This window comes from Macaca nemestrina, chromosome 5, assembly GCF_043159975.1.
Source record: "Macaca nemestrina isolate mMacNem1 chromosome 5, mMacNem.hap1, whole genome shotgun sequence".
NCBI classification, from domain to species: Eukaryota; Metazoa; Chordata; class Mammalia; order Primates; family Cercopithecidae; genus Macaca; species Macaca nemestrina.
The window spans coordinates 68,379,110-68,404,591 of NC_092129.1; the positions used below are offsets into that span (position 1 = coordinate 68,379,110).

The following is a 25,482-nucleotide window of genomic DNA, read 5'->3' on the forward strand; positions in this document are numbered from 1 at the left end:
AACCCCGTCTCTACTAAAAATACAAAAATCAGCCGGGCGTGGTGGAAGGCACTTGTAGTCCCAGCTACTCGGGAGGCTGAGGCAGGAGAATCACTTGAACCTGGGAGGTGGAGGCGGAGGTTGCAGTGAGCCAAGATCGCACCACTGCATTCAAGCCTGGGTGACAGGGCGAGACTCCATCTTGAAAAACAAAAAACAAAAAAAACCACCTGCACTTTACCCAGTTCTGCAATGATGGGGGTATAGATGGGAGATCTCAATGCTAGATACATTTTCCTTGATATTTTGTCAACTTTCATCAAGGTCTAGGGTTCAAAAATACATTATGCTTGCACAGAGAAAGTCCAAGCCAGAAATGAACGTAGCCTCAAGTGATTGCATCACCTGGATTTTGAAAGGTAAATATGCATCCTCTCTGGAGAAAGGCATCTTCATTTTAGGTACCTTATGAGTCCCAAAGTATGTCCTCCCAATTTAAGGGAAAAAAAATCTGAAACACACAAGGAAATAAGCCACTATGCACAAGGGTCAGCAGAAAAACTTTTTTAATTCTTAAGAAATTAAGATACTGGAATTATCAAAAACACAATACAATTATGTAAATAAAACAGAGTGGAAATACATGAGCAAAGAACAACAGAAAGTCAAAAATAACCAGGCAAATTCAAGAAAGAATCAAACAGAACTCCTAAAAAAAATTACTGAAATTAAAAATTCAGTGGATGGGTTAAATAGGAGACTGGGTTTATATGAAAAAGAATGGGTGACCTGGAATATAGACCTGAAACAATTATTCAGAATGTACTATCTGGAAAACATAAGTTAAGATACAAAGAACAAAATGAGAAAGCCTTACATAAAACTGACTAAGATTACAAAAGTAAATAATAGATATAACGTGGAGAGAGACTATTTGAAGAGAAAATGGCAGAGAAGTTTCCAGAATAATAAAAAACATGAAGCCATCAGACACAGGATATAACAAGAAAGATAAAGGAAATCCCAACTAGACACATTATAGTGGAATTCTAGAATACTGAAGACAAAGGAAAACCTTAAAAGCAGCCAGAGACCTTTTTCAACAAATAGTGCCAGTACAAGTGGATGTTCATAAGCAAAAAAAAAAAAAAAAAAAAATCTCAAAGTGGATCACAGACTTAATGTAAAACTAGAGAAATTTTAGAAAAAAAATTAAAAGTATGAGAAAAATTTTCAGAAGCTAGTGCTCGGCAGAGTTCTTACTTTTGACACCAAAAGCACAATCCATAAAAGGAAAAACTGATAAACTGCAGAAAAATTAAAATCTTGTACTCTACAAAACTCTGTTAAGAAGATTAAAAGATAGGCCATACGTTGGAGGCTAGGCATGGTGGCTCGTACCTGTAATCCCAGCATTTTGGAAGGCCAACGAGGGAGAATTGCTTGAGACCAGGAGTTTGAGACCAGCTTGGGCAACATAGGGACCTTGTCTCCACTAATAATTAAAAAAAAAAAAAATTAGCTGGGTGTGGTGGCAGGCACTTGTATTCCCAGCTACTAAGAGGCTGAGGTGGGAGGATTGCTTGAGCCCTGGAGGTTGAGGTTGCAGTGAACTGTGACCACACCACTGTACTCCAGCCTGAGTGACAGAACAAGACTGTCTTAAAAAAGAAAAAGAAAGACAAGCTATACATTGGGAGGAAACAGCTGCAAGCAGCATATCTGACAAAGAACTAGTATGTAGAATACATTAAGAGCTCTCAAAATTCAAAAATAAAAAAACTAAAAATCCAATTAGATACAAAGTAACATTTCACCTAACAGGATATGCAGATGGCAAAATGAGTACATGAAAAGATACTCAACCACATTACCAATAAAATAAAAATTAAAACCAGAATAAGTTACATACCTATCACTATTTACCTACCAGAATGCCTAAAATAAAACACAGAGACACAACTAAATGTTGCTGAGAACGCGAATAAAGTGGATCACCCATATGTTCTTGGTGGGAATGTAAAGCAGTCTGACTCACCCTGGAAAACAGTTCAGCAGTTTCTTTAAATACGCAATTATCATATGACCTAACAACTGCACTACTGGGCAGTTATCCAGAAGAAATGAAGACTGTGTTCACAAAGAAACTAACAGCAGCTTTATTCATTATGGTCCCAAACTGTAAACAACCCAGATGTCCTTCAATGGGTGAATGGTTAAACAAACTACAGTATATTCATATTCATACCATAAAATACTACTCAACAATAAAAGTGAACTATTGGCCAGGCGCAGTGGCTCACACCTGTAATCCTAGCACTTTGGGAGGCTGAGGCGGGCGGATCACCTGAGGTCAGGAGTTCGAGACCAGCCTGGCCAACATGGCGAAACCCCATCTCCACTAAAAATATAAAAATTAGCCGGGCATAGTGGTGCACCCTTGTAATCCCAGCTACTTGGGAGGCTGAGGCAGGAGAATTGCTTGAACCCAGGAGGCAGAGGTGGCAGTGAGCTGAGATCGCGCCACTGCACTGCAGCCTGGGCAAGAAAACGAGGCGCCGTCCCAAATAAATAAATAAGTAAATAAATAAAACAAAAAACAAAACAAAATAAAAGTGAACTATTGATACAGCAACAACCTGGAAGAATCTCTGAAGAATGAGGCTGACTGAAGCAAAACAAACCCAATCCCAAAAAGGGGTTTGGTTTATAATCCTGTAAGACACAATCTCGAACACCTTAATCCTGAATGGTGAAATCCCAAAAGATCAAAATGCCTAATCTAAAATCCATTATGTCTAAAATCCCAAAAATCACAGTCAGAGGATACTGGCATCATGTTAGGTAGAACTACAACTTTCTCATTGTCTTTATTTGGAAATTAAGTACGGTTTAAGGAGGTATGTATGGGTGCCAAGTTAAGAGGTGGTCTTTGGGACTTAATTTTAGGTGTCAAGTTGATTGGATTAAGGAATACCTAGAAACTTATTAAAGTTTTGAGTGTGTCTGTGCAAGTGTTTCCAGAGATTAGCATCTGAGTGAAGCCGGTAGAAGACATTGGTTGTTCTTAGAGTATTTCAAATGACTGCAGTTACAAAGCTGAGCACACACAATTACCAACCATAGGGCTATGCATTGATACATTTCCCTTTTTGATCTGTTTCTTTATAAATACCACTCATCCATTCATAACTGTCATATCCATGTGACTGTCATTAGAACTGAGAACTGTTTATGCTTGCAAAAATATGTATGTTATTGCTGCCTATTTTATTGTGTAAAGTGGCCTGTGTTTGTATTTCTCAAATCCTCTTTTAAAAATATAAGTAACCAGCTAGGCGTGGTGGCTCACGCCTGTAATCCCAGTACTTTGGGAAGTCGAGGCGGGAGGATCACAAGGTCAGGAGATCAAGACCATCCTCACTAACACGGTGAAACCCCATCTCTACTAAAAATACTAAAAAAAAATTAGCAGGGCGTGGTGGCGGGCACCTGTAGTCCCAGCTACTCGGGAGGCTAAGGCAGGAGGATGGCGTGAACCCAGGAGGCGGAGCTTGCAGTGAGCCCAGATTGCGTCACTGCACTCCAGCCTGGGCGACAGAGCGAGACTCTGTCTCAAAAAAAAAAAAAAGAAATAACCCGAAGTCAGGGGTTTGAGACCAGCCTGGCCAATATGGTGAAACCCCATCTCTACTAAAAATACAAAAATCAGCTGGGTGCGGTGGTGCACACCTGTAGTCCCAGCTACATGGGAGGCTGTGGCAGGAGAAACACTCGAACCCGGAAGCAGAGGTTGCAGTGAGCTGAGACCGTGCCACTGCACTGCAGCCTGAGCAACGGAGTGAGAGACCATCTCAAAACAAACAAACAAAATGTAAATAAATATCTTTTAAAAGCTTTTAAAATTATTCTTTCCAGAATTACATATTTGGGATTATGATTATCAGGGTTTCAACCTTCATGATCATGGCATTTGGGACTATGTATTTCCGGATTATGAATGGCTCCCCAAAAGGCTACATAATACAGAATTCCACTTATATAAAATACTTGAAATGACATAATTATAGGAATGGCGAACAGATCAGTGGTTGACAGAGGTGAAGGAGAAAACAGAAGTGGCAGGGAAGTAGATGTGGCTACAAAAGGATAGCAAGAGGGGTCTGTGTAGTGATGGAAATTTTCTGTATCTCCACTGTGTCCATGTCAGCATCTAGGTTGTGATACTATACTAGAATCTTACAAGATGGTATCACTGGGAGAAACTAGGCAAAGGGTACACAGATTCTCTCTGTATTATTTCTTATGACTGCATGCCAGTCTACAACTGATTTCAAAATTGAAAGTTTAATTAACCACAGCAGAAAAGCAATCATAAAGAACAGTCACATTATATGCAAAAGAATGACATTTGGAATGACAAAAGATTTCTCCCCGGTAGTAACAAAAGTAAAAAGACAGTAGACTAATTCTTCAAAGTACTGGAAAAAAAAAGAAAAAAAAAAAAAACTCAGAATTATGTACATATAAAATCAACTGTACAGAATGAATTGAAAATATTTTTGATAAATTTAAACTATGAGTTTGCCATTAACAGATGTCACTGGAGGAACATCAAAGGATATGCTTCAGAAAGAAGGAAAATTATTCTAGGTGAAAGGTCTGAGATGCGAGAATATGAGTAAAGTAAATAATAATGAGTAAAGACACACTTCTAACATATAAAGTAAATCTAAACCAACAGTAATCTACAAAAACAGTAAGAATCACAAGGTCTAATTTTTTTTTTCTAACAGACGGTGTCTCACTGTGTTGCCCAGGCTGGAGTGCAGTGGCTCGTCACAGGCACAATTGCAGTGCACTGCAGCCTCTAACTCCCGGCCTTAAGGGCTCCTCCGGCCTCAGCCATTCAGCAGCCAGAACTACAGGTGTGCACCACTGAGTCCAGCTCAAGGTCTAATTTTAAGGTTAAAAATCACAAGCTATAACTAAAATACTGAATGATTTTAACATGAAAGTTGCAACAGGGGTGACTTAGAGAGTTCCAAGACTCTCAATTAGAGTGGAAGATAAAGATTACACTTTTAAGAACGGATGTAATATTCCAAGGCAATTCTCCAAAACAAGGAAGACAGGGAGAGGGGTGAGGGTGGAATTAAAAACCATTTTTTATTCCAAACGAAAAAAAAAAAAAGTGGAAGAAAAAAACATAAAAAGCACAAAATAAGGTGGGAAGGAATAAATCCAAATACATCAGTACAAATAAAAATGCACTAATCAGTTAAAGTTCAGATTAGATTAAAAAATAATTGGCCGGGTGCAGTGGTTCATGCCTGTAATTCCAGCACTTTGGGAGGCTGAGGTGGGCAGATTACAAGGTCAGGAGTTTGAGACCAGCCTGGCCAATATGGCGAAAACCCTGTTTTTAAAAAAAAAAAAAAAAAAAAAAATTAGCTGGGCCTGGTGGTGCGCACCTATAGTCCCAGCTACTCAGGAGGCTAAGGCAGGAGAATCGCTTGAACCCGGGAGGTGGAGGTTGTATGCACCACCGCACTCCAGCCTGGGCGACAGAGTGAGACTCTGTCTCAAAATAATCATCATCATCATCTAGCTATATGCTGTTTATAAGACACACTAAAACATAAGGACATTCATCAACAAAGCAAAAAGATAGTAAAAATCTACCAGCTAAACTATGCACAATGCTATCAAAAAATTAAAACTTCAATGAAAACAAATTCCCAGAAAAATGTAATAAAAATGACTAACATTAAATACACAGAAAGACTAATAATTCTATAATTTTTGAAATCTAATCAATAGTTAAGAAATTTTCTCACACAAAAAATGCAAAGTTCAGACAATTTTATAGGCAAGCTCTATCCAGCTTTTAAGGAATAGATTCATTTAAATCTTTTTCTTTTCTTCCAAGACAACAGACAGAGGGAGGGAGAGAAAGTACTCCCTAGTATCTTAGTATCTACAATCTATTAAATATAAAAAGACAATAATCTACTATATAAATGGGCAAAAGACATGAAACAAGCTTTTCACAGAGAGCAATCAGGAATGAATAATAAACATGGGGAAAGATGCTCAGCCTCATTAACATTTAGGAAATACAAAGTTAACTTCCACTCTAGTCAAAATGCAGTAACAGAGGCATGAGTTACCTTCTCTGCCTTAAACTAAAAACCTATATAAAATGTATACAAGGAAGTTTTTCAGATGTTGGACAACAGCCAGTGCAGGACAGTGACTCCTGAGAGATGGAAAACAAAGAAAGCCCTATAATTGCACAAGCTTCTACATGGGGTTTCTAAGCTGTAGCAGTAAGGCTAGGGAAGGGAACCTCCCTGGGTAGAGAATTTAGGGGAGCCAAGGTAAGATTTGCAGGGCAGAATATTGGGTTTCCTTCGAGTCTTCAGCTAAACACCAAGCAGTGTATGCATGTGAGGTAAGGAACAGGAGATACAACTGGGAGCTCAATAGGGCTCAGAAAAGTTCATGTTCCCAACAGACGGAATGGAGAAACCATGTAACCAGGAATATTATTCAGAACGGTATTACCTTCGTAGTGGGTCAAATTAGCCCTAAACTACAGGCTGTCCCAGTCCTGTCTCATTAAGCTTAAATGCAAACTATAAAATGATCGGATTGTTTCCAAGTAACTTTATGTCCCCAAACAGAGTTCAAGATACTTAAATAAAAGAACTCCAGCACCCAATGCTAAAAACAGAAATTACCAGGCATGCAATGAAGGAAGTTACAATCCAATATGGGCAGGGTGGGGGTTGGGGCAGGGTGGGAATCAATCAGTAGAAATAGACCAGAAATGATGCAGATGACAGAATGAGCAAGTACACTGAAAAAGCTATTATCAATACACTCCAGGTGTTAAAAAAAAAAAAAATAGAGGAAGGCATGAGCATGTGAAGGAGACACATGGGAGATAAAGACCCAGATAGAACTTCTAAAGACTAAAAATATGTCGGAGGTGAAAAATACCTGGATACAATTAAAAGGAAATTAGATACTTTAGATGGAAAGATTAATAAACAATCAGGACACAGCAGCAGAAACTACTCAACATGAAACACAGAAAGAAAAAGGCTTTTTAAAAAGCTGAACAGAGAATGAGCACACTGGGAGACAATGTTGAGGGGCCTAACGTACATTGAAGTCATTGGAGCCCCAGGAGAGGAGCAGAGAGACGAAAAACGTAATAGAAGAAACAATGTCTCCAAATTTCCAAATTCTATGAAAACCATAAACCCACAGGTAAAATAGCTGCAGCAGAAGAAACATGAAAAAAAAAAAAAAAAAAAAAAACTATAGCAAGCACATCATAATCAAACTTCTTACAATCAGTGATAGAGAGAAAACCTTAAAAGCAGCCAGGAAAAAAATGACATCTTACACGTGGAAGAACAGAGGTAACAGTAATCTTGCTGGAAGTCACAGGTAGATACCACTTAACATCCAATAGGCTGGCAAACTTTTAGTGTGAACTTAACAAGTGTTGAAGATGCTATGAAACAAAGGTAACTCACAGTGCCAAGAGGGGTATAAACTAGTACAGCCACTTCAGAATACAAATTTATCATTATTTTATCAATATATCAAGCAATATAACTCCTAGATACAATGTCCACAGCAGCATTGTTTCAACAGCAAAAACAAAAATAAAACTCAAATGTCCATCAAGAGAAGAATGAGTAAGTTGTGGTATATTCATATAATACTATATAGCAATAAAAATGAAAGAAAGTCACAGAAGTAAACAAACATTTTGCCATTTATATAAAATTCAGAAACATACAAAATTAACATTTCGCTTACCGATACATATGTATGTTGTAAAACTATTATAGGCAAATGACAAACACTAAATTCCAAATAATTATTTGAGAGGGAGAGGGCCTTAAGGGACTTCTAAAATGTAGGCAATATTCTGTATCTTAAGCTGGCTGATGAGTACACAGATATTTACATTTATTATCCCTTTACTATATACATGTTTATGTGTTTTTGTAGTATGAAATACTTCATTAAAAAAAGAGTGAAAATGTAAAAGACTTCAAAAATGAAGACTACCATTTATGTATAACAATAAAATTACTGTAAAAAAGTATACAAAGAAAATGTTCAATTCTTTATCTTTCAGTGCCCTATATAATCAGTATTAATCTAAAGGGCCATAATCCTAACATGAAAAAAATAACAAGCTTTGACACAAAATCTAAGCATCTGCTTTCCTGGCACTCTTAAGTTAGACAAGAGTAAATGTGTTAGCCACTCAATTCTGCCTCTTCATCTTTCATCTGTACTTAGATTTTTCTTTATCTTTGGATTTCTTTGGACTTCTGCTTCGGTCTCTCTTTTTACTCCTTTCTCTTTCATAAAAATCTGTTTGGTATTTTGACTTGTGACTATTACTGTAATGGCCATCCCTCTCTCGAGATCGGCTGCGACTTCGGTTCTGAGTTCGGTCTCTCTTTTCACTCTTCTGTTTCTCCCAACAGCTTTCTTCTTCTTCATAGTGACCAAACCCCATTTCTCTATAGATATCCTGTCAAAGGAAGGGGGAATTACAAGTGAATCAGTACAATAATCATTTTGTGGGCATTTTCAATTAATAAAACTTAGAAAAGTCTACCATTTGCAAGCTGTTATAACAGCTTAAATGTGAAAACTACCCCTAATGTCAAGAATCTTGTAAATTACAAAGCAATGAAATAATTCAGAAAAAGGTTTAACCATTTTTCTTAACAATGTCATTGCTTTGTATCTACTATTTTGGCTGAAATGAAGGATCAGATCCAAAAATATGGAACAGAAATAGCTCAACTGAAATCAGAACATGTCTTTAGAGCAATCCTGCAATATAAAAAAATCTGATTATGTATAGTCTTATTCCCACCTCCCCACACTTCACTCCCCCAAAATGTGGTCCCATTATTAATCTGCAATGAAACTACTAAAATTCCCGCAAGAATCCTATAAGAAGATATCATTGAAATAACTTAGCAGGAAGAGATCTTAGACAAGTCAGTAAGTCTTAAGCAAGAAAATGGAGGCTGGGTGCGGTGGCTCACGTCTGTAATCCCAGCACTTTAGGAGGCTGAGGTGGTTAGATCACTTGAGGTCAGGAGTTCAAGACCAGCCTGACCAACATGGAGAAACTCTACTAAAAGTACAGAATTAGCCAGGGGTGGGGATGCACGCCTGTAATCCCAGCTACTCGGGAGGCTGAGGCGGGAGAATTACTTGAACCTGGGAGGCAGAGGTTGCAGTGAGCCAAGATTGCCCCACTGCACTCCAGCCTGGGCAACAAGAGCGAAACTCCATCTCGAAAAAAGAAAATGGATAATGTACACTTGGGTCTGAGCAATTAATTTTTAAAGTGTTTTATTTTATAACAGCTCCTCTCTCTACATGTTCAGATACATCTTCCATGTTTAGAAACACAGAAGCTAGAGAGGAGAATGTTTTTTGAGACAAGGTCTTGCTCTGTCTCCCAGGCAGGAATGCAGTGGCACAATCACGGCTCACTGTAACATCAACCTCCCAGGCTCAACCGATCCTTCCCACCTCAGCCTCCCAAGTAGCTGAGACCACAGGCATATGCCATCACCCCTGGCTAATTTTTGCAATTTTTTGTAGAGACAGGGTTTCGTCATGTTGCCCAGGGTGGTCTCAAACTCCTGGGTTCAAGTGATCCCCTCCTACCTCGGCCTCCCAAAGTACTGGGATTACAGGCATGAGCCACTTTACCCAGCTGACTAGGCTTATATTAAAATTATTATAGTTCTTTAAAATGAGTTTTTAAACACTAGTAGAATTCTATGCCCCAAAGATAATAAAAGTGCTACACTTAATTCTTCTCTTAGACCACAACCAATGCTCTTTCAAGAGATACTTTGTAAAATTTAACTTTCTTAAGATTGGCTGGGTGTGGTGGCTCATGCCTGTAATCCCAGTACTTTGGAAGGCCAAGGCAGGTGGATCACTTGAGGTCAGGAGTTCAAGACCAGCCTGGTCAACCTGGTGAAACCCCGTCTCTACTAAAAATACAAAAAATTAGCTGAGTGTGGTGGCAGGCGCCTGTAATCCCAGCTACTCGGGAGGCTGAGGCAGGAGAATCGCTTGAACCTGGGAGGCAGAGGTTGCAGTGAGCCAAGATCGCACCACTGCACTCCAGCCTGGGCAACAAGAGTGAAACGCCCTTTCAAAAAAAAAATAAAAAACAAAACAAAAAAAACCTTTCTTTTTTTTTTTTTTTTTTTGAGACGGAGTCTTGCTCTGTGCCCCAGGCTGGAGTGCAGTGGCGCGATCTCGGCTCACTGCAAGCTCCGCCTCCCAGGTTCACGCCATTCTCCTGCCTCAGCCTCCCGAGTAGCTGGGACTACAGGCGCCCACCACCTTGCCCGGCTAATTTTCTTGTATTTTTAGTAGAGACGGGGTTTCACCGTGTTAGCCAGGATGGTCTCGATCTCCTGACCTCGTGATCCGCCCGTCTCGGCCTCCCAAAGTGCTGGGATTACAGGCTTGAGCCACCGCGCCCGGCCAAAAAACCTTTCTTAAGATTGCCCAAAGGAAAGGCAAAATCTAAGGACTAAACTCCCAAGGGTCTCAACTCTATCACCAGATACTACTGTAGCAGACATAAATGTCAAGGCTTACAATCCAGAGTGATGAATACCAATGGTTAAGGACTGGGTTTTAAGCAAATTACGTTATTCCATATACTGTCTAGATACTGTACACCTTGAGTTTGACAGTGTGTGAAAACAGATGTAACATGATTGTTATAGTAATAATCAGTGTTTGTGGAATACAATATTATAAACTGATTTGTGATTTTCCACACAATCCCAATAGTTCTTGTCATATTATAAGAGTCCCTGAGGTAGAAAAAATGAGTAGGCATTTTGGTTTAGCCCTTTACCATCTATTTTCTAGTAAAATACGGCATTCCTAGATAAAAGAATTTTTGTGCTTCCTATAACACATCCAAAATAGAAATATCCATATACTATTATATCTGTACATCTTCTTGTACGTATTTCTGTATTTGTTGAGACAAACTTTTAAAATGCTGAGACTGCTGGCTGATGTATAACTTCATAAAATCCTTAGTATGTTATTACACAAATGGGCACGACACTTAAGTGCTTTGAGTATTTAAAATAGAAAAGATAAAAGATTATGTAGCACTTAGTTCTTTCAAAAAATTGAGGAAGCTGAATATCTGAATTGGACTGAAACTTTAAAATCACTCCTACTTGGGAGTAGTTTTCAAAGCTACCCAAGCTTTGAAGTCAGGTAGATCTGGGTTCAAACAGTCTTTGACATTTAGGAGATGTGTCAAACAAGTACTCCTAAGGTTAGAATAATTAGAGAAGGTTTCATGGAGAAGTTAGGATTTCAGATGAGCCTCAAAGGGTAAGTTAGCTTGGGTCTGAATTGGCTGCAAGAAGGCTAATGAAAGTAGTGTAAGTGAAAAGTGGAAAACAAAGAAAACTGAGCCCTGTATGAAGGGGAAAAGTTAAAGTGGCTGAATGAAGCCATGTAAGAGCAGATCCTCTAAGAACACGCTAACAGTGCTAAGAGCTTTAGGAGTGCAATATCCTCATTCTAGAAATAGGGAAAACTGAGACTCAAGAGTTCTGCACAGGTTGGAGATAATTTAACTTGACATCCAAAATTTAAAAATGGGGGAGTGGTATAGAATAATGGGGAAAAAATCCATTATTTCCTGAAAAAATCCATTATACCTGACTGAACCAATTAAATGTTAAAATTCTAGTTCTCCCACTACAAAGGCCTAAGGTCCTGTGGGATCAGTATCTTCATATCTAAATGAATTAGATAAGCTCTAAGTCCTTTTGAGTATGAACTTTTAAAAATTATATTATTTATACATTTAAAACATAAGACAAGATGATTAAACTACCATGTGGCAAAAAAAAGAAAAAAAAAACGAAGAACACAAAATGGCCAATTTAAAGCAATTAACTTAACCTAGCAAATGACTTGATATAAGCAATCAAAAAAAGTCTAATCTAATTAAAAGCTATCCTTGCTCAGGTCTCTGGGACTAAATCAAAGATCTGGTTAAATCTTAGTCGCCAAGATAACATTAAATCACGAAAATGACAGCAAAAGTACCATCAAGAATACAAACATTATGAAAACCCCAGTGGAAAACTGACAACCAGCATGAATACTTCTCAGCAAGGCAACCCCCAGTTGAACACTCATTTCCTGTAACCTCAGTAAAACCCAAACCTCAACAACACAAAAACCATCTCTGGAATTAAGACATGAGGTGGAAAATTAAACGTTTTCGAATTGATTAGTAAGGCTAGCTACTCAATAAAAAACAAAGAATTTGAAGAAATAAGTTAAAATACTCTTGGGAAACCAGACTCACCAAGCAAAACACCAACAGGAAAATATGAACTATAGCTGAAATTTGTCTAGTACTGAAAATTCTCTTTAATGAATTTTAAAAAATAAAAAGGAAAACAATCAAAATAATAAAAAATCAGGGGCCATTAAAATCTTAAATACTGATGCCGAGTTTTATTAGAAAGGAGAAAATTAATGTAGCTATATTATTAAATCAAAGTATACAATTTTTTAAAATTTAATATACTTTAAGGGGAGAAGTTAGGAGATCATTATTCAGAATTTAATAATTTTATAGTTAATATTGCCTTAAAATTAAAACTTAAAATTGCCTTAAAATCTTTTAAAAAATACTCATAGCATTCCCCCAAAATCTTGATGCTTTTACTTCAAGCAAAATGAAAAGGATATTTGCTGCTGTAAGGTTTCAAGTAATCAAAGAGCAGAATCAAAAAGATTCACACAAAAAAACACAACCAGTCTGATTTTTTGTAGCCCTCTGATTATCTCAAACACACCAATGTTTATTTATCTCAGGTTTAAATTCATTGACAGTTCCACGTACAAGTGCAGGATGAAAAGCTGGAGCTGAAAGCAGCACACGGAGGGGGAAAGAATTCGGAGTTTTTAGTGGAAAGCATGCTAAACATTCACAGGAATGTGATGCAGCCACCAGTAAAGAAGACTGATGTGACCTTAGACTAAAGTAATAGAGTATAGATATTTAAGAAAGAGGAGATGTGTTCCTATTAGATCACATTGGAATATTATACTATGGGACAAATTTTATTAAAATAACATTAGAGTTTAGGAAAGAAAACTGACGAGAATATACCCCAGATAAGAAGAGGAACAAGAGTAGTTAGGAGTCCAAGTATGATATTAAACTGTGGTTCCACTACTTACTAGCTGTGTAAAACTATGGGCAAGTAACAATTTTTTGTTCTCACTTTGTTGTGTGAAAGGGGGATAAAAGAACCCACCTCACATTGTAAGGACCCAAAAATGTTAACTACTACTACTTTTTCTTTTTCTTTTATTTAAATTTTTTTTTAAAGACAGGGCCTCCTATGTTGCCCAGGCTGGTCTTGAACTCTGGGATCAAGTGATTCTCCTGCCTCAGCCTCCCAACATGCTGGGATTACAAGCATAAGCCACTGCACCTAGCCTACTACTACTTTTATTATCACCACTGATTCATGTGAGAAATATTTGCAGGAACCAACAAAAGTATGGCCTAAAAATGGGATGAGCCATGAATGATGGCAATCTTTAAACAGCTAAAAGGCTATAGAAAGAAGAAATTATCTCTCTGCTGGATTATAGCAAAGAGCTAAGTACATATATCAAATATTTACTTGCTAAATTTTTTTAAATCAATAGCCCATAAACACATAAAACAGTTACCCACAGAGGGAAGAAGGAAAAGGGGAGGGAACAAGAATAGAAGCTAGGTTCTCTAAATGTACCATTTTGTAGATTTCACTTTGGAAACAGTTTTTAAAACTACAAAACAAAAAATTGTTAAAGCAACCCTTAAACATTAAAAAAAAAAAAAAAAAAAAAAAGAAGCAAGGCCGGGTGTGGTGGCTCACACCTGTAATCCCAGCACTCTGGGAAGGTGAGGCGGGTGGATCACAAGGTCAGGAGTTCGAGACTAGCCTGGCCAACTTGGTGAAACTCCGTCTCTACTAAAAATACAAAAATTAGCCAGGCATGGTGGCAGGTGCCTGTAATCCCAGCTACTCGGGAGGCTGAGGCAGGAGAATCACTTGAACCCAGGAGGCGGAGGTTGCAGTGAGCCGAGATTACACCATTGCACTCCAGCCTAGACAGAGCAAAACTCCATATCAAAAAAAAGAAGAAAGAAAAACAATTTAACTGAAATATGAACCTAGTTAATGTCATAATATCATAACCACAGAGAGAAACTATTCCAAGTAACTCTAAAACTAGTAATTTGCTTTATCAGTTAAGAAAGAAAAAAAAAAGTAGTAACAATAATAGCCAGTGTAGAAAATGTTTGCACACGCATTTTTCTTCACTGAATCTTAACAACATGCCTGTGAAGTATTTCTCACCTTTCACAGAGGATGAAACTGTGGCTCTGAAAGTTAAAGAACTTGTCAAGGTCGCTTTGATGGCCAGCAGTATAGAAATGTAAATCTAGCTCTCCTGACAGCAAATCCTTGACTCTGCCTATCATACTACATTTCTCTATTTCTCCATCTTTGCTTGACATTCTCACCATCTTGAGTTCCCTCCCTTCTCACCTCAGCCCACTGAAATCCTTCTCATCCACCAGGGCTCAGCACAAATGCCTCCATGTGGTAAAACAAAAGCAAGGAGCTCTGATGTAAAAAAAAAAAAAAAATTTTTTTGGAGACGCCATCTGGCTCCATCACCCAGGCTAGAGTGCAGTGGCACCATCTGGGCTCACTGCAGCCTCTACCTCCTGGGCTCAAGTGATCCTCCCAAGTAGCTGAGACCACAGGTGAACACCACCACGCCTGGCTAACTTTTGTGTGTGTGTGTATTTTTTGTAGAGATGGGGATTTCACCATGTTGCCCAGGCTGGTCTCGAACTCTTGAGCTCAAGCGATCTACCTGCCTTGGCCTCCCAAAGTGCTAGTATTACAGGTGTGAGCCACCTGGCCTGTAAATTGTTTTTTATTTAACTAAGAACCAAACCACAGATTGGAAATAATCACTTTTCTTCACAATAAATTTTCTTTTGGGAATTTTTATTATATATTTTTTAAATGTGCTGTTCAGGAGAACTTTTAGCATGCTAAAGTTAATTATCAGTGCTGTTTTTCTTATATACGATATAAGATGGCAGCATATAAATGTTTTATAGGACTTAAAATCTCAAGAACCTTTATGTGCTACAGATAACACTTGGTGATAAATTAAGCAGATAAATGACAAAATCTTTATCAGCACAACCACACTTGTTTCTGATGGGAATAAATGAGTATCCACAGGTATGGAAATCACTCTTGCTTCACGGTGTGGAAGTATTTGATACATAATGTCAAAAATGATCTTTTATCATTTGTGATAAATATTTTTGAAAATTAAAATCCAGTACCCCAGTGCAACCATTCTGCTTCTTAGAACAAACCTATCTCTGCTTAGAACTATCCCTTACCTCCTAAATTATATCACTAAGACATTATTTACAGAGGGATAAAATATTTATTTCTTCACATCTAAGTCTGGACATTAGAGGTACCTGATTAGTATTTTTGATTGGTATATAGTCCTCATCTTCTTTCTCTTCAGAGCAGTGACGGGTTTTCTTCTTGTGTTTTTTACTTGTGTGTGAGTGACCTGATTTTGAGTCTTCGGCCTGCTCATCTAATATAAGATCATATTTTGCACTGCAGTAGTTAGTTAAGGATAAATGTGATAAATAATACTGGTAAGACATCAAAACTTAAGATCTGGTAAACAAAAGAGGTCATAAGGCTAAAAGTAACTTTAAAGCAAACAGCATTTCAAAAGAGCAGAGTACATTTCTAAAGCAACACTAAAATTTTCTTTCATTATATAGTCAGGAGAAATGGAAAGAATCCTAATCCTAAACAATCTTAAAATAACGACTAGTACGCAAAAAAAAAAAAAAAAAAAGAAGAAGAAAAAATAAATGTATTTGTCAATAATTTAAAAAATTTAAATTTAGAAAACGAGGGACATCTTTAACTAGAAAAAATGATTACAAATTCCAATGCCCAGAAAAGCTATACAAGATAACAGGTATATTCGTATGTCTCTTCTTTTAGGTCAATCCTACAAGAGGAAATTCAGCAATGCATATCAAGTTATCATGTTTAAATTCTTTTCTTTTTTTTTATTTTTTTGAGACAGAGTCTTGCCCTGTCACCCAGCCTGGAGTGCAACAGCATGATCTTGGCTTACTGCAACTTCCGCCTCCCAGGTTCAAGCAATTCTCCTGCCTCAGCCTCCTGAGTAGCTGGGACTACAGGCACGCGCCACCACGCCCAGCTAATTTTTTGTATCTTTAGTAGAAATGGGGCTTCCCATGTTTACCAGGCTGGTCTCGAACACCTGACCTTGTGATCCGCCTGCCTCGGCCTCTCAAAGTGCTGGGATTACAGGTGTGAGCCACCACACCTGCCCATCATGTTTAAATTCTAATAAGAATTTATGAATAAAGTTAAATGAACAAAAATATACATAATAGCCAGGCATGGTGGCTCACGCCTGTAATCCCAGCACTTTGGGAAGCCAAGGCGGGCAACTCACTCGAGGCCAGGAGTTTGAGACCAGCACGGCCAACATGGTGAACCCCATCTCTACTAAAAATACAAAATTAGCCGGGCATGGTGGCGCAACCTATAACCCCAGCTACCCGGGAGGCTAAGGCAGGAAAACTGAACTTAGGAGGCAGAGACTTTCATGAGCCAACGTTGTACTACTGCACTCCAGCCTGGACAGAGCGGAACTCAGTCCCAAAATATATATATATATATGCATAAAAGGACTACTTTTAGTAGCAAAGTGGTAACAACAAAATATCCAGTTATAAAGACATACTTAAATGTATTATAGTACTTCAATAAGATATATTATAAAGGAAGTTATCAATGATAAATGCTACAGAAAAAAAGCCCTAGAAAGGTGTTTATGAAAATTAACGTAAAAAGATTAAAGCAAAAACTACATATACCATACAACGATTATAACTTTACATAAGACAAAGGCTTGAAAGAAACAAGGAGAAATAAAAACAATCATGTGTCTAAGTGATGAAGCTATGAGTGAATCTTTTTAAATTTCATATAAATGTGTTAAAATTTTTTAATGTTTTAATTCAGAGATAAGTATTTTCTTAAATATACTATAATAGAATAAGAGAAAATATAAAATAGTTACAATTTCTGCTGAAAATAATCTCAACCTCAAATGTGGTTTCTGAGGAAGGCTGACATGGGCTGGAATAGTGGTTTTCCTAAGAAAGCTTATGAGGAAGCCCAACAGGCAGAGCTATGCATGTGGAACCACAGTAAACGCAGACACACTTCCCTCAGGACTAGAGGCTCGTGTCTGCTTCACAACACCACAGCTCAACACTTTCCGCAGGAATGTCTCACTTCTACATAAGATCAAATGAAAGACACTGTCCCTCCTAGCTTTCCATGAGATGGCTAAAGAGGGTTAGTCAGCTTGTACCATTCGATTACGACTCTGTTATCTCCAACTTCCCTCCTTCTACTATGCTACGCTGTTTCCAGGGCATCTTCTGGATCTTGCCTTTTCCAGATACACATTCCATAGCTCCTGCCTATGATTTCATTCTAATGTGTGCTCTGCACATGCTGCTCTCTCTGTCCAAATTCTTAAGAGCAGTGTTTTTCTTTTTTTTCTGAGACTCAGTCTTGCTCTGTTGCCCAGGCTGGAGTGCAGTGGCCCGATCTTGGCTCCTGCAACCTCCCCATCCAGGGTTCAAGCAATTCTCCTGCTCAGCCTCCCAAGTAGCTGTGATTACAGGTGTGCACCACCACACCCAGCTAATTTTTGTATTTTTAGTCGAGACAGGGTTTCGCCATGTTGTCCAGGCTGGTCTCAAACTCCTGACCTCAAGTGATCCACCCGTCTTGGTCTCCCAAAGTGCTGGGATTACAGGCGTGAGCCACTGCACCCAGCTCAGAGCAGTGTTTTTCAAACTGATGACTATAATCCATCAATGGGGTACAAAATCTATTTAGTGAGCCACAACAGCACTTAAAAAAAATATAGAAATACAGTATATGCCACCTAAAAAAATTTTTTTATTCTATTAACCTTTTGGTTCAAGTGTGTGTGTGTGTATGAATGATTATACCACGACTGTACTGGGTTAAGATAAAAACTGTATTTTTTAAATTTTTTCATTTTTTTAAGATGGAGTTTCACTCTTGTTGCCCAGGCTGGAGTGCAATGGCGCGATATCAGCTCACCACAACCTCTGCCTCCTGGGTTCAGGCAATTCTCCTGCCTCAGCCTCCTGAATAGGTGGGATTACAGGTATCCGCCACTACACCTAGCTAATTTTTTGTATTTTTAGTAGAGATGGGGTTTCTGCATGTTGGCCAAGCTGGTCTTGAACTCTTGACCTCAGGTGATTTGCCCACCTCAGCCTCCCAAAGTGCTGGGATTACAGGCATGAGCCACTGCACCCAGCCTATTTCTTAAATGATGGATCATACGAAAGAACACAGCACTCCACCTCAGCCCTCCTATCTCCCATATTAGCGTCGCAGCTTTGTCACTTTTTTCAGTGTTGAGGGTATTCTCTAACCTCTCAACCCTTATTATGAGTCCCATATCCCTTTGCAATATTTATTTGCCATAATTTAGACATATTTAGAATGGTAATTATTTAGTGTTTGTTCTTTTCCCCACTCCAACAATAAAATGTAAGCTCTGTGTGGGCAGGAACTGAATACCTTTCATTGCTAAACTGGGTATGTGACAGATGCTAACTATGTATCTGTTGATTACTTGTCATACCCTCAAGACACTTGTTATATCTCCTGCTTTCTCATTTACCCACTATCTTGTACTTACCACTAAAATCAACAATTTTAGAAGACATCAAATCCCTCTCCCTTTGAATAAAACACAAATCTGTGAGCTCACTGCCCTCTTTTCTCCAATTTCTTCCCTGAGGTCTAGTTGGGCCAAGTTATTTCCTTCTTCTACTTCTATTTTTGATTCTTCTTCTTAATAACCTATATTTTTCAGTAATTTCTTTCTCTTAAGGCCCATAAAGTAGATGACACCATGCCTTCTTAATTGTCTTAAGACAACTTATCTCCACATCAGACTATGCCAAAAGAGAGAAATGGCATTTCTCTCTTTTGCATCAACTTCAAAAGGCTAGAAGCTACACGATTCCATATAGATATATGTGTGGTTATTTCAATTAACTAAAATTAAAGAAAACTTAAAATTCCCCTTCTTCCAGCTACAGTTATTAGTAATAAGCCTAAATTTAATTTCAAAGATTTGGCAAATAAATATCAAATGTATTCCATTCATACCTTTTATGATTTTGAGCTTTCAATCATATGCCCTTGAATGTTGATTTTTTCCTGACCAAATCTCAGCTTCTTGTTTGGTCTGTCTGCATGTGAAAGCCTCTCCTCATGCTGATTTTATCATCTTTCTTCAGACTTGATACAACTCTAACACCTCAAAATGCTTTATGCATTGCAGACAGTCAACACATCTTAAAACATGAATATAGACCAGGTCAATCTGATATTCATCTTTCTTGACGAGTACTTGGAAAAGAAATGTCTACATGTGTGGGAAAAAAATCCCTGAAATACCAATAGAAACTAGGAAACAGAGACCCCATTTACCAGAAAGAATCACAAAATAACTCTTGCAATGTGTGGAGTGATATATTTACAATGGGAAAAATTAGTGAATAAATTTAAATGTCATAATATAAACTGTATGTTTCAATACTTTTTACATATCTCAATCTAAAACTTGGAAGAACGTGAAGTAAATGGTCAAGTCAAAGGATCTTTTTAATCCTATAAAAGTGAACTCTTACACTCAGTAGAAGCCCAATAAATATTTGTTGTTGAAATTACAACATACTATACCGAAAGAAGTAACCTAACTTTGTAACAGAGAACAACATGATTTTATTATCTAAATAAGGAAGTTAAACATAAGAATGGTTAGCACAAAAGATTCAGCTTACCAATAATAAATTTTTGATTATAATGAATAGAAAACACTACAATTACATATAGAAAATATAAAGCTAGTGTTACAGCTCTTTTAGAATCTGTCTAGTAGGCTTTCCGGTTTTTGCAGGAAAGTCTCCCCAAAAAGAAAATACAAATCTTACCTGAACATCTTCTGAGAATATGGTAAGTAGGAAAGTACTTAACCTAGAGTAAGAAGGTATTAATAAAAGAATTAGGCTACAGATTTCTTTCAACCTTAACTTACTCCATACACTAGAGTATAGTGAAAAAGCAAAGTATATGTAAGATCTTGAAAAGAGATGATGATAAACTAAGTTACTTCCTCACAAACAATCTGGATTCAGGAACTTTGTCTTCTATAGCTTTTGTGACTGTTCATAACACACCACACAGTACTCTACACATAGCAGATGGTCAATACATATTAACTAAGTGATTCTTGGGAAGGATACTCCTGTTTGGGCTTTACTTTATCTTTCAGAACCAAATTAGATGGTTTATCCTGTTCTTTTTCATACTCCTTGAAATCACTCTTGGTGTATTTCCCACCTATTTATTAAGAAAAGAAAAAAAGAGCTTAGTAAAAAAAAACCATCTAGTTAATCAAGAACAATAATTATTTTATAAAAGGTATAAGAGCTATTTTATAAATGGCATATATCGAGAGACAGAGAAAGGGAACAAAAGCTTGTTCCCTTTGCCATTACTAATTTAACTGAAATCAGATATCCATTTTGCTAGGTAGCCACATGCTGCCACCTAACGATATATGTGAATATTACAACATCAAACTTTCAAATAAATTACACACAAACACAGTGTTTAAGCAGAGCCATTGAGCCCATGAGAACAGTAAGTCCAATGGAAAACTGAGGATTTGGGACCTGAGTTTAAGATCTGAAAGACTTAAGTTTGGGAGAAGTGAGACTTTAAGAGACCTTTTAAAGATCTAACAAGATAGTGTACGCCTGTAATCCCAGCTACTCGGGAGGCTGAGGCAGGAGAATCACGTGACCCTGGGAGGCAGAGGTTGCAGTGAGCTGCGATTGTGCCATTGCACTCCAGGCTGAGCGACAGTAAGAAACTTTGTTTCAAAACTGTCTATATCTATATCTATATCTATATCTATATCTATATCTATATCTATATCTATATCTAACAAGAGATACTGTGCTGCCAAATGGCAACAGAGCATCAGGCAAACAGAAGAGGGCAGGATGTGCAGAAGATCACCAAACAGCTGTGAGAGGAGAAAGTGGGTAATAGCACCAAAGACAAACTGTCTCGACTTTGAAATTCTAACTTAGGGGCAACTTTATTCCTCCCAAGTGCCAAAAATCCCTTCAGGAAAATAGGACCTACTGCTACATCCTAACTAGCTTGGTAGCGCTGAAAGGAAGAGCATTCAATGCAGCCTCTCTACTCTCAAGCCTAGTCTCCTGCCAGATGAGAATTCAATTCTCAAGTCTCCTACCAGATGAGAATTCAATTCGTATCCACATCCCAGACCTGTTGACTGCCCTGCCTTTCCTATCCCTCAACTATACCACCAGGAAATGCTTTTGTAGAAAGGCTTCCTACAGAAGGGTCCTAGATTAAATGTACAAGTAAAACAAACTGGAGTTATAGAGAGAGGTTTTGACTGGGAATCCTATATATACCTTGATTGTCAGGGTTTTAAAGGGCGACCTACGGGGTAAGCAAAAAAGACAAGATCAATCTATTTGGCAATTCCAGAGACTCCAGAAACAAAAATGGCCAGCAATGTTTCCCATAAATGTGAAACAGACTACTGCAAGAGTTAAAATAACTCGTAACGGTAACAAACAGCCATCATTTATCATTGAAAAATTATTTGCCATCTGCCTGCCATTAAAATAAGTCTCACTATGGATGAGGCAGTTACCATATAACAGAAAGGGCAGCACATTAATATAAGAGGTTCTTGACTGTAGTGGGAGGTCCTAGGTAAAACACCACTTCTCTGCAATTCATTATCTTTATTTACATTGTCTTCATTTATAAACTGAAAATAATATCAACATTTCACAGAGTTACTGGAATCATCAGACTATAAAGGAAAGTACTTAGTGCTGTGAATGACACATTATACACGTTAAAGTTATAAATCTGAATCAACTGCATATATAATTATCTCAAAATTAACTGAGATTAAACTGTATGTTTATGATGGCATGTACAAAACCAAAGCCTCTCCCTCCTATATGACATTTTATCTTAGGAAAAAACATGAAGAAATTTATTTAAAAGTAATAAGAAAGTAGTATTATTTATTCAGTGGGTGGATAGGCTGAGAAGAAGACAGGATTGAGAGGGTAAAAAAACAAACCAAACTTAAGAGTCTGTCTAAATCTTCCATGTATGTACTCTAGGTAAATCATGTCTCAAGATTATGCCTCAAATTCCGTATCTATAATGAGGAATCATAATACTTATTTCATACACTTCCCAAATGATACAATTAAACTAGCTCTTTGCAAGCAAAGCTCTACATAAGAGCCACTTGGCATTACTACTGGCCCGAACTACACTGCATCAGGCCAGCAGCTCACCAAGACTTCCGAATACACTTATTGGAATCTTTTGTTCACAAAGTTGTAATTATCCTACGTGAAAAAAATCTTAGTACTTCAATTTAGTTTTCACAAATCACTCAAACAGCACTGTCAAAAACTAGCCAACTGTTGTAGAAGGAGGTAAGGTTTCATGGAAGAAACTAATAGTACATGGAACTCCAATCCAAGTCACCCTCTCCCTTATCACAGAGATCACGGCTTCCACTGAGCAGTCCTTGCCTACTTTAGTCACACTAATAATTTCTTCCTTCTCTAAACTCCCATAAGGTAACAGAATCTACCAAACAATTCAGCAATTCACAACTAGTGTTCTTCTTTCTTACTAAAAACAGACAAAAAAAAAAAAGTTCATTAAAGTCATGGGAAATGAGTGTTATAGAAAAAGAAAGTAACCCTAAAATTCCCAGTAAAATTCAGCATTACATGAGTAACTACCAAAGTGAAACCTTTTAAAAACACTGCATCAAAAACCAAAAATTCGTATTATTTCAACATATGAAAGACCCAACTTTAAGACTGACATGCTACCAGGAATGTATTTCATATATATGCATATGTGGGAAATGTAATACGTACAAGGGTGGAACATACTGCTAGGGATATGAAAGAGTAAAAATTCAGAAAACCCATTAACAGGGCTGGTTCATTTTATATACTGATATGAACTGATCTCTTAGATAAACTGTTAATTGAAAAGTGCAATGTACAAAAACAGTATGTATAGACTGCATCCTTTGTATTTTCCTTTGTAAAAGAAGAAAATCATATATATATATACACACACACATACACATACATATGTGCACATATGTATTCAAAGAATGTAGGAGAAAGTTAGTACCAATAGGTAATAATGGTTACCTGGAAGAGAAATTAGATAGATGAGGAGCAGGAATGAATGAGACTTTTATCTACCTTTCCATGGACCTTTTCTATTTTGCATCATACGACAACTAAAACAAACTTAAAAAAATTTAAGTTGTGCACCTAAAAGACTCAAAACACCATAAAGTCAAAACAATTACTTTGGAAACGTATCATGTCTGCAGTGGATAATTATTAGTAATTTATAATATAGTCGAACATAGAAAATATAATTTTTCATCAGTTTAAAATACACACAGGTGCACACATGCATGTGCGCACACACACACTCTACCTCAGATTCTAGATAGCAGGTTTGTAAAATTATAAATGGCAGGAGTTACATCAATTAATATTTCTCCTAATTAACAGCACTCAATAAAAGGCTCATACAAGCAGGAAAAGAAGAACAAAAACAAGGCCAGGCGTGGTGGCTCACGCCTGTAATTCCAGCACTTTGGGAGGCCGAGGCAGGCTGATTACCTGAGGTCAGGAGTTCGAGACCAGCCTGGCCAACATAGTAAAACACCATCTCTACTAAAAATACAAAATTAGCTGGGTGTGGTGGCACATGTCTGTAATCCCAGCTACCTGGGAGGCTGAGGCATGAGAATGGCTTGAACCTGGGAGAGAGAGGTTGCAGTGAGCCAAGATCGTGCCACTGCACTCCAGCCTGGGCAACAGAGCGAGACTCCAGCTCAAAAAAAAATAAAAGGTAGAACAAAAACAAAAGAAGATAAACCATCATACCTTTTCCTTTCCATTTAACCTTTGCAACAGACTGGCTAAAATCCACATGTATTCTTCTGTCATCTATAAGTACATTGTCCATTTTGAAGAATGCTTTCTCACAATCTTCTTCCTGATAATAATTATAAAAACTCAAGCATAAATCTTTATGGAAAAATTTCTGTAGCTAGAATACTTAAAATACAAAAAGTTACAAAAATTAATGTTTGAATATTTATTACACACCCGATGCTGTTAAATCCTTTGTATCTATTCTCTCAAATAACTCTGGTAACAACCCCATGAGGTACTATCCATTTTCTTAATGAGAAAACAGAAGTTTAGAGAAGTATAGAAGTTGTTGGCAAGAGTCAGAGCCAGGATTTTAAAGAGGCAGTCAACAGACAAATATAAACTCACTGACTGTATTATACAAGTTCACAATCCTTTTTACTCAAAATTCAAAAACATCCTGAAAAATTAAAGTTGTTTTCATAAGTTTGGTGTTAAAATTAATTTGGCAGTAACACCGGACCTAATGGTAGGTTATGACCTTTTTTTAATCCACTTAATAAGAATATTCATTTGTTTCACTGCAGAAATACTTTTGTGATGGATTATGGAATGCTGACCCAGAAAGGTATTACATAATCACAGATGTAATGTATATGTGTGTGTATGCATATACCTTTCTGAATTCTGAAAAATTCTAAATTAGGAAGCCTAGTTATTCTCAAGGGTTTTAGATAATGAACTGTGAGCCTGCAATACCAAGGTCTGTGCTATGCAAGAATCCTTCCTGTCAGTAACTTCACAATTCTAAATCCCTGTTTCTGACACTGACAGTAACATACTTCTACTCAGTACTGATCAATTTTCTTTTACATTCCTGGAAATTTATTCTTACTAGAGATAACCCAAAGAGAAGCAGATAAAATAGTTATAATCATATTTATTACATGTGTCAATAATTAAATTATAAACTCCATGAAGATATAGACAAAGCTTGATTCGTCTTTGTAACTACATCATTTAGAACATCATATGGCATGGTATCTAAAACGCAGGCAATCAGTGTACGCTTCATGAATCTGACTGATTATTTTCAGGCAGGTATAATTCTATCACCATGCCATTTCCCCAAAGAGAAAGCTCTG

At 37.4% G+C, this 25,482-nt stretch overlaps 1 protein-coding gene and 1 non-coding gene across 2 annotated transcripts in view; one reads left to right on the forward strand and one right to left on the reverse strand.

The window, feature by feature from the left end:
* Window positions 1-528: 528 nt before the first annotated feature.
* Window positions 529-25,482, reverse strand: part of LOC105489004 (peptidylprolyl isomerase like 4) — a 48,097-nt gene continuing 23,143 nt past the window's right edge. Inside the window, exons 10-13 of the mRNA XM_011753567.3 lie at window positions 24,347-24,458; window positions 20,588-20,684; window positions 15,635-15,782; window positions 529-8,551 (exon numbers count right to left, since the gene is read on the reverse strand). Of these exons, the coding sequence (XP_011751869.1) occupies window positions 8,300-8,551; window positions 15,635-15,782; window positions 20,588-20,684; window positions 24,347-24,458 (609 nt within the window). The 3' untranslated portion in view covers window positions 529-8,299. The remainder of the gene's footprint in view (window positions 8,552-15,634; window positions 15,783-20,587; window positions 20,685-24,346; window positions 24,459-25,482) is intronic.
* On the forward strand, window positions 20,190-20,251 carry LOC112427936 (U7 small nuclear RNA). Its single transcript, XR_003019716.1, has one exon. It is a non-coding gene; the product is annotated as a U7 small nuclear RNA (small nuclear RNA).